This window comes from Carassius auratus, chromosome 12, assembly GCF_003368295.1.
Source record: "Carassius auratus strain Wakin chromosome 12, ASM336829v1, whole genome shotgun sequence".
In the NCBI taxonomy this organism is placed as follows: domain Eukaryota; kingdom Metazoa; phylum Chordata; class Actinopteri; order Cypriniformes; family Cyprinidae; genus Carassius; species Carassius auratus.
Window position 1 is genome coordinate 20,265,630 of NC_039254.1, and position 9,714 is coordinate 20,275,343.

Below are 9,714 nucleotides of genomic sequence, written 5' to 3' on the forward strand. Positions count from 1 at the left end.
TTTTCACTGTACAATTGAAACATTCTTCTAAGTATCTTCCTTTTGTGTTTTAATAAATTTATAAAAAAAATTACAAGGATGAGTAAGTGATGACAGAATTTTCATTTAGGGGGTGAACAATCCTTTCAATATAATAATATATAATGTTTAGTGTTAGTGTGGCTGTAACGAATACCTTTTTTAATATTTCAGGGTCTTTGGTATCTAATTTCTTTGTTGCTTCATTTATGGTCAGAACACTAAATTCCATACAGAAATTTTCTAAGCTATGGAAAATAACATAAATGCACAGGAAATGACAGCGCACATTGTTTGGAATGATAATATATTTTATTTTCCCCATCCTTGTAATACTAATATGGAAACAAACATACTCAAAAGGGAATTTCTTTTTGATTGACAGAAAAGGGTACTACTTTATTTTCTTAGATAAGTTGATCTTTTATTACGCACAGATACAAATATGAATGCATAGTAGCATTGCAAATTCAAAGCATCCTACATTATTTTTTAATTTGTTTTAAAAGGATTTAAGTTAACGTTACATTTTTACCAGTAAGTTGTGAAGGGTATACGAATGTCTCATTCGGCTCCAGTCGTAATGTGACGTTTTCATTTTCATTTATATGCGCCACATCTGTCGGTAGACTTCATTGTAGGTACATGAGTGCCAGAGCACGTGTTTATTACTGTATGCATGTTTGGATTCACCAATGTGCTTACTAACAGCAAACCAATAAAGAACAAGAGGTTGAAATCAAACTCAGTGTCCACTGATTCACCTAAGAGAACATGTTGGAAACCACGAGTGCAGTCACTATACCGACCAATACCAGTATATTAACTTGACAAATACCTTTCAAAATGCCACTGGACAGTTCACACAGCCAATGAAAGTTGGACTTGTTCTAAATCTGCATTTTAAAATGAGTTATTAATGTAATATGTTCAAATGTGTGTTAAAACATGAATTGGACATATATTTTAGATTCATGTCCAGTTGTCAGAAATGCTGGTAATATAATGAATGTTTTTTTTCAGACACAGTTATGACAACAATATCACCACAAGATGGAGACATGGTTTAAAACTAGGGAAAGTGAAAGTCAGTTATAATACTTTTTTAATGTAACACTTTTCCAATAATTTTGTTGTTTATATGCACATATGATCAAATTATTAATCTCATGATTTCATTAGAAATATAAAAATCAGTTTGACCCCAGTTTGTAAGCTCAAAATGAAAAAACAGAATAGAAATTTATGGCAACATCTTCGAATCTATAGCTTCCTGTTACACAGTCTTAGCTTTACACATATCTTCTTTGTAGTCTAGTGTGGTTTTCTGGGACATTGTGCTGAATATTTGAACTACGCTCTTCCCAGTGTAGGAAAAAACTGCTTCCTATATGCTGATGTGATCTAGCCCATTGACCTCATTTTAAACTGTGACATCTGCAGGCGGGGTTGTGTGGCTGGCAGCAGGGGACTGCAGCTGGATTCACAGTGTAGTCGGCCGATGATACCTTATCTGTGGCGATGTCCCATAGCAGAGCCTCCCTCTCTCTCTCCACTTCCTTCAGGACAGATCTGTACACTTCACTCTCAGGGTTCAGAGGGGTCTCCTCTGCCTCGTCCAGTGAGAGGTCAAATATCAGAGGGGTGTTGTGATACTGCTGCTGTCCACTTCCTCCATCGCATGCCACTGATCCACCTGAGAGAACACATCAGAACCATTACACCAACCCAAAAATGCCATACATGAAAGCAGTCAATGAACTTTAGACTAAAAGTTCAAAGTCAGTTATTATTTTATGGTAATTTAAAGTAATTTAAACAGTAAAAAATTAATTAATTAATTAATTCATCATTTTGCTATAACATTAAATTTTGAAACAAGAAATAATTTGTTTAAAATGTCTTATTTATTTTTCAATTTATCAAAAATTATGTTTTAATTTATTTGTTCACTGATACATTTTTAAACATGAATGTAAAAGTTGTAAATGTATTTTTATTTCTCAATTTAAAGAAAAAATATATACTAATTATTTAGTGTTACATTTAACTACATTTTTAAAAATTTAAATGATTACTTTAAAATGTTTGTTTTTATTTAAAAATTTGACATTTTTGATAAATGTAGTTTATAATAATATGTGGTATTTTGTATTTTACTCCTGTTAAAAACAGGTTTACTTTATAGTTTATGATTTTACAGTTAGAGTTAACTGCATGAATCCAAACATACATTTAAACTAATTAAATCAAGTTTAAAATAATAAACAAAATAAATAAATTCAAATTAAGTATGTTTTTGTATTTACAGTTTTATTCTTAAATTAATACATTGATTTTTTCATTTTATTGGAAATGTTCTTTTCATTATTAACTGGAAATTAAGTCCTCAATAAACTAAGTTTATTTATAAATTTTATTATTATTATTAATACACTGATTCTTTCATTTTATGATAAGTTTTTAAAAAATTTAAAACTTAAAGATATATTGATTAGCAGTTATATTCTTGATACAATGATTGTTTAATTTGTATTTTTAAGTGGAAGTCCTTCATAAACAGTAACCTGTGATGTAAAATGCCTTGTGATGTCTCAGCCTGACGCTTTGAAGGTCGCCAAACTGTCCCGCAGCACCGCTGTTTGGATGCATGAGACTCTGACAACAGGAAGACGAATTAACCGAAAGCCAGTCAGAGCAAACTTCACAAATGTTTGTTTTGCTCTGTAAAAGTGGTGTGTCATCTAAACACACCGTACCTTATGGCCTGTGTCAGAGTCGTTGAGCAGAATGTCAGTTATATCAATGCCGTCATAGCGTCGATCTGATGGAGGTTTTACACCAGCCAGGGAGAGAATAGTTGGAAAGATATCCAGACCACTAAGGAGTTAAAGCCAGTTATCATACAGTGAAAACCAAACAATCATGTTACACAGTGTTCATCATTTTCCAGCACCTCAGCAGGGCGCTGCTGGTGCTGTTGGGTTTGATCTTCTTAGGCCATGTGACCGCTGTGGGAACTCTGTGACCTCCTTCCCATGTGGTTCTCTTGGCTGAGCCGCCACCTGCTCCGAAAAATGAAAAAAGGCTATTACATGATAATTCAATTAGTGGGTTTGTTATCTAAAATAACTGAAGAGAAGCCACAAGTAAGCATGAAATCTGCATCCACAGAAAAACCTGGATGTTCATTCATTTAACATCTTCTATTTATGGCAGATTAAAGGTATGACATCTTATAAAAACTGAAAAAAGACATTTATTTTCATTACCTCTGCTCGTCTGCCATTTTCCGACAAAAGGCCCAACATTCCCAGCAAACTGGCACTTCTGCTCCCATGGGCCATTGTCACCTTAGGAATTTGATGCATTGTATTACTATCAAGGAATGTTTTTTCAACTCAACTGAGCCTTTAGAGTGAAAAATGTTTAACATAACTCACCAGTGAACCATATCAATGTGTTTTCCAGCTGCTCAGAGCTGACCGCCTGCATGATTGTCCCCACCAAAGAGTCCATGTCACTGAGGCTGGCTGTGTAAGGGTCTTGTGTCGTAACGTTTAGGAAGGCGTTGTGGAACAGTGGGACATGCATGTGAGCAAGAGCCACGTACAGTAGGAACGGCTGCTTCTTCGAAATGCTACACAGACACATTAACACAATTAAGTCCATCATTTTGTCACTGCCGGAGCAGATGTACACAAGAATGTCTCCTAAGCGATTGAGGTGTTCTGTTGTTGGATGTAATAATGAACAAAGCAGTCATCATTTACTCCCGACATCTGAGCACACTGAAGACGAGGGGGATTACTTTTGTTTTTGAAGGCGATGCGCCCCTATCTACATAAATGCGTCTATCTTTGTGCCAATCATTCGTGGTCCAACTTCACCAACAGAAAAAGTGAGTATAAGGCTTTTTATTGAATCTTTGCAAATCACCTTTCCTAATAATGTGCTAATTAGCAAGTTTCATGACAAATGCGGCAAAAGTAAACGGTCTCTCAGAGAGCAAATCAGAAGAGGGGGGCGGGGTCATCAGAACTCATTAACATTTAAAGGAAAATGCTACAAAACTTGTTCTGAAAAGAGCTGTTTTTGAGAGGGTAAAAAAGGTGTTTTTTACATTACCTTTGAGAAATTTTAACCAAACTATGTTACCGACTTTTCATTAAGACCCTAAAGAATCATATCAACTTGTGGAAAATGGGCATCCGATGACCTCTAAGTAACTAAAGACAGTTTCATTTGTAGAGAGATGCGCAGACGCAAGTAACACACACACAACTGTCATCCCTCTTTCTTTCGAAGTAATTAATTCAAATAAATGCTGTAATTCATTCAAATAAATGTGATCTAATCACACTATCTGAGTCCAATTTGAAGCAGAAAGAATATCACTAACGATGCAGTAACTGACAAAATATCCATAATTTTTACCCTTCCGGTCAAATATTGCGCTCCAAACATCAATAACAGCTTGTTGTCAATGTGGGCAAATGACTATGGTATAAGCGGGATAATGCACAGCTAGCTGTGCTTTAAATGATTTAAATGGACTGATGCGCTTTACATTAGGTGGTTCTTAGCCTCCACGTTGTACGTTAAAATTGTTTAATGCACAGCTAACCATGCATTATCCCTTACCTATATAATATACAAAATAATAAATATTATTATTATATATGATTTAATTGCTACTAGCCCTAACATGAAAATAGTTTACTGAATTTTAATGTCAATATATAATCTATTGATTCAAACTGATTTATGTGAGGTCTGCAGTGGTACTGGCTTTGACACGGTCACAGGTCTCTGTACAAATACACAGCTGGAAAAAGAAATTGATGAGACTTGGTTGCACATGCAGCCCAACAGATGATGATTTATCCTTAGGCTGTGTCAGAGGTCAACACTGCAATTTTGCCTGCTCAGTAAACTTGTTTACAGACTAGAGACCTTATTGACTGATCAAAGCCCTGTGTGTGTCGCAAAATTGTTTTTATAATCCACTTTTAATCAAGAATGATTTGGCTTCACACTTAATACCTAAAACCTGTTTTAGATTATTTGATTTGACATATATTTTACCAGGAAGTTCAAGTGGTTTAATAACCTTTAATAACAGTATTAATAATACAGAATTTTTGGGGAGAATAGAATATGTGCAACAGAAAGTAAGTTATTAGACATACAAGCACAATTTAACGGAAGGCAGGCTATTTTAGAGTTTTATGTCAGTATCGAAATCAGAATAAAGGTATAAAAAGTGGTCAACCAACCTGGCTGTGAATATCTGATTGACTGCCGCTGTGGCATATCTGTCTTTAAGGCTCCATGTGTCCAAGGGTTGTTCAATTATTATCTCGTTTTCCATCAGAGGCAATGCCACTTTAGAGTAGCATTCTTCATGCTTCCTGTTGAGAGAAGATTTTTCAACATATTTGAGATGTATACAAAATCTCAGGCTATATGGCACCTGATGTGTGTTTTGACCTATATAACCTGAATACTAACACAAACCTAGTAATATACTGACTATGGAGACAGGGAGGACAGCTGGGAAGGTCGAGACCTGGTTTGTCAGTGCAGCCCATGTCATTGCTATAAGGAATACCGAAGTAATAGTCAAAACCTGTAGTGTTAACACAGAAAAGTGAGCATTTCCTCATGACATGGCTTCAAACAAATACATATTGTCAGACACTAATTAAAATTTATATATAAAAATGTAATTTAATGTGAAATTTTTTTTAAAATAAATTAAATACATTTTAATTAATAGATTTGTAATTCACTGTTTTAAGTAACATTAATTAACAATAAATGTTAACTAAAACAAAATATAAAAACTTTTTCTTTTTTGTTCGTCAGGTTTAACTTAATGTACTAAAATAGCTGAAACTAAAACTGAAATAAAAATGAATAAAAATAAATGAATACAAATGAATAAAAAATATATATACATTTTTTAAATAATAACTCGACAACAGAATTACAAAAAAATTAACTAAAGTTAAAATGAACATAAATGAAAACATAAACATAAAATGAACAATCTACAAATTAAAACTAATAAAAAAAAAAAAACTTACATTTTTAATTATAATTTTAAATTTTTTTAATTTTAAAATTAATTATAATTTAGTTACCTCTATGTACAGGATTGTAGGAACCGTTGTGTCCAAGGTGCCATTTTCCTGTTTTAAAATCAATATAAGACAACTGGAATTGAAATATTATTACATATTATAAGTTTAGCTTAGGGGCCTTATTAGTTGCCAAGGCGACGATGCTTATTTGCTAATCAGGAGCTAATCAAAGCACTGTGTCGAGTTCATTGCTCTCAGGATGTTAATCGTGTTGTTCTCTGCATGTTCTTTGAGTTTCTGTGCTTACCGATAATGGCTGTGTAATAACCTGCTTCATGCAAGAGCTCAGCAAGCGTTGTCTCATTGAGTGGCAGCCCTCCGACTGACCCCACTGCGAAATTATGAGTGACCCCATTGCGTAGCCCATGTCTGCCGGTCAGGAGGGCAGCACGTGACGGCGAGCATGTGGAGGCAGGAGAGTGGAAGTCTGTGAATCTGCAAATCACCAGACACAAGCACCAACAATTAGACCTAATAATGCACAAAACTGTGTCTGTAATGATAACTCTACCTTTTGCCCTTCAGCATTAATGAGTCCAGCCAGGGTGTTGGTGTGGAGTTGTCAGGCCTGTTCACCCAGAGGTCACCCCATCCAATATCATCGGCTAGGATAATGATGAAATTGGGTCGTTCTTTTTCACTAGTTTTGTCTTCCTGTTTAATATGGCTTTTGATGTGATGAATCAGTCCAGAGTACAGAAGCAGTAAACACAATCCAAACTGTGCCATTTTCATGCTAAATCTAAAAAAGAAGACAACATTTAAATGATGATTCATTCGACATACTTAATTACTAATACACTGATTGCTACTTAGCATACTCCGTCAAGGGGAATAACAACTATAAAAACAGCATGATTAATAAATCAGGCAACCAGATATCTTCAATGGAGGTTGTTATAGTTAACTAAAGTTAAAACTATTCAAACATTTTACACAATTACATGCATTAAACAAAAATATAATACTATGTTAACTTCAATAAAAACTAAACACGTTAATTTATCTCCAAACATTCAAAGTATTAAGTAAAATTAAAATGAAATGTAGAGAAATATGACTGTACATCATTAATATTTATTTTAACAACATAGCAACTTGATCATTAAGTAACTTTACAATTTTAACTTTTTAATATACATTAATATGGTGTTATATGGATGATATTTCAGACATTTGATAGAATATGTAATGGATCCTGCTTCATCTTATCATCCACCAATGATTTCTCATCTTTAAGAAGACTGAAGATCCATGAATTACATTAGGCAGCACGTAATAATGTAGAATGTAATAATGATATGATCAGTAATAATTTGTCAAACTAACAGTGCGCTATAATCTCATAGGAACCAAACGCTATCTAAGGTTGCAGTTTTTCATGGCATAAAGCTCTTTGGACATCTCAGAGGAGAGCTATTCACTGTTGGGTTTGAGCAGATCTTGCTGAGTATTATATAACAAACTTTACCTAATGCACCAGTCCCTTGTAAACATTCAGTACAGTTTCTCCTGCAGCTCCCACTTAACTCTATGATGGGGAGAAGAGACAGCATGCTCCTTTGAGATTCCAGCTCAAGGGAAGTGGGGGGTTGTGACCTTTCATTCAACACTGACTTTAAACCAATCCTCAACTTGCTCAACAGCTGTAACCTCCCACCACAGAGGAGCTCAGTGTTTGAGACAGTGGAAGCAGCACCACATGACTACAGTAGTACAGCAGTGGAGTAACAACATTCCTCTCCCTGACAGGAGAAGGTATGCATTTTTATCATTATTATTATTAATTTTTTTTTAGCTCTGACTGTTCAATGTTACAATTTATCAGTGGTTAAATGACTACTACTACTAAAGAAGTTAAAAAATTCACATGGGTCGGGTAGTGCGCGCGTCACACGTATAAATTCAGGTCGGGAAGACACAAAGGCACACGTTTATATTTGTATAGAGTTACTGACCATATAAACGACCACGTGAAAAGAAGCTGAGAAAACACGTTCACGCTGGAATCATGATGGTGACTCACCTTACTTTTGATAACGTGCAGTGATGTAGTACAAAACAAACGTATAAAAACATATAGAAATTTTGTATAATGAATGTCCATTTGTGACAATTGCGTCATACCACAGGTGTGATGCTTTGAGGAGTTCAAGCAGTAACGTTTTTGACTTAGTTTTGTAAGGTTAGTCAGAATATGATAGGAATGGAGCTGTTCTAAATTAATGTTAGCCGTCGCTGCCCTAACATTGGGAAAGGAATTTACTTCAGATTCGATATGCATTTTATACACGCTATATTATGACTTATAATAATATTATGAGATTAATTACTCCTCACCTAAAGCCGAGCGATGATTTGAATCAATGAAAATATTCCAGTCGTTGTTTTGCGCATCAGTTTGTTGACACTCTTGTCCCGCCTCCCCTATCATGACGTAACATCCCTCTGGTAACGCCCCTTGCGCTATAGTTGTTCAATTGTTTATACCTTGTTTATAGGTATATCTATAAATTATGCAGTAACACAACACCCCCCCCCCCCCCTCCGGATAATGTTTCATATATTCAGTTTATTTATTATTAATTTGGTTCTGTGTAGTTTTATTAGTTATTGTTATTTTAAAATATTTATACTTTATTTTTATTACAGTTTTGGTTTTAGTCATTTCGGTACTCATTCATTTCAGTTAGCAGTCTTAGTTGAGTCATTTATATCAATATTAACATATATTGTGATAATATGATCAATATGATCAATTTATTTCAGCTTGACAACACTGGTCTCTATAGCACAGAAATTCAACTTAACAGAAACCTGTCCCAAAACCTGATACATGTAATGGTTAAAATAATTTAATAGCTGATATTGCAATTTTGTGACAAAATAGTTGTTTATGAAATGATTAACCATGTAAATCTGAGTTTAAGTCTACTTTACAATTAAATGACTCTTTACAAGTATGAATGATCACGGTTGTGCCCCATCTGAGTAGCTGTAAAAATTAATTCACTTATTTACTCACTATAGCTTACCTTTATCTTTCCTTTTTTGTCACATTCACAGGTTGCAGATCAAAATGGCATAGTGGATTCTCCGAATAAAAGGTTGCCTCGGCTCTACAGTGTACTCTGAAGTCCCAGATGGTGGTTGGGGTTGGATTGTGGCTGTAGCCTTTTTCTTGGTGGAGGAGTTCACTTACGGGGTTATCAAACATTTTGGGATTTTTCTCAAGGACTTAATGAGTGAGTTTGGCGAGGGTGACAATCGAGTATCATGGATCATTTCAATATGTGTCTTTGTTATGACTTTCACAGGTAGGTTTGTAACTGTTACTTTAAATTTAGAAATGTAAAAAAATAACTTGCTTGCTTGACTCCTCTTAGCTGTATGTTTACTCTTTATATATATATATATATATATATATATATATATATATATATATATATATATATATATATATATATATATATATATATATATATATATATGGTTTCATTTCTGTACCCTTGCTATTCACGTCTCTTCAGCTCTTTTATCATCAGTG

At 34.3% G+C, this 9,714-nt stretch overlaps 1 protein-coding gene across 3 annotated transcripts; it reads right to left on the bottom strand.

The window, feature by feature from the left end:
* Positions 1–420: 420 nt before the first annotated feature.
* On the bottom strand, positions 421–8,608 carry arsg (arylsulfatase G). Of its 3 annotated transcripts, none has more exons than XM_026277504.1 (12): positions 8,508–8,608; positions 6,679–6,909; positions 6,415–6,602; positions 6,168–6,215; positions 5,539–5,650; positions 5,298–5,432; positions 3,462–3,658; positions 3,291–3,371; positions 2,975–3,086; positions 2,778–2,898; positions 2,586–2,676; positions 421–1,714 (listed from the first exon to the last, which is right to left on the bottom strand). In XM_026277504.1, exons 2-12 carry the CDS (start codon positions 6,900–6,902, stop codon positions 1,437–1,439), a joined length of 1,587 nt encoding a protein of 528 aa, XP_026133289.1. In that variant the 5' UTR covers positions 6,903–6,909; positions 8,508–8,608; the 3' UTR covers positions 421–1,436. The 3 variants fall into 3 exon arrangements, with proteins under 3 accessions (XP_026133289.1, XP_026133287.1, XP_026133288.1); XM_026277502.1 differs by lacking the exon at positions 8,508–8,608 and adding an exon at positions 7,639–7,739; XM_026277503.1 differs by lacking the exon at positions 8,508–8,608 and adding an exon at positions 7,639–7,737 and having other exon boundaries at positions 2,975–3,083.
* Positions 8,609–9,714: the final 1,106 nt, after the last annotated feature.

What these genes read in the sequence shown, in the direction of transcription:
- arsg (XM_026277502.1), bottom strand. Translation starts at nt 7,664, where the DNA reads ATGTTTACAAGGGACTGGTGCATTAG. An exon ending in CTACAATCCTGTACATAGAG is followed by an intron (nt 5,651 to 6,167) that starts GTAACTAAATTA and finishes TTAACACTACAG; the next exon opens with GTTTTGACTATTACTTCGGT. An exon ending in ACTCTGACACAGGCCATAAG is followed by an intron (nt 2,677 to 2,777) that starts GTACGGTGTGTT and finishes TCCTGTTGTCAG; the next exon opens with AGTCTCATGCATCCAAACAG.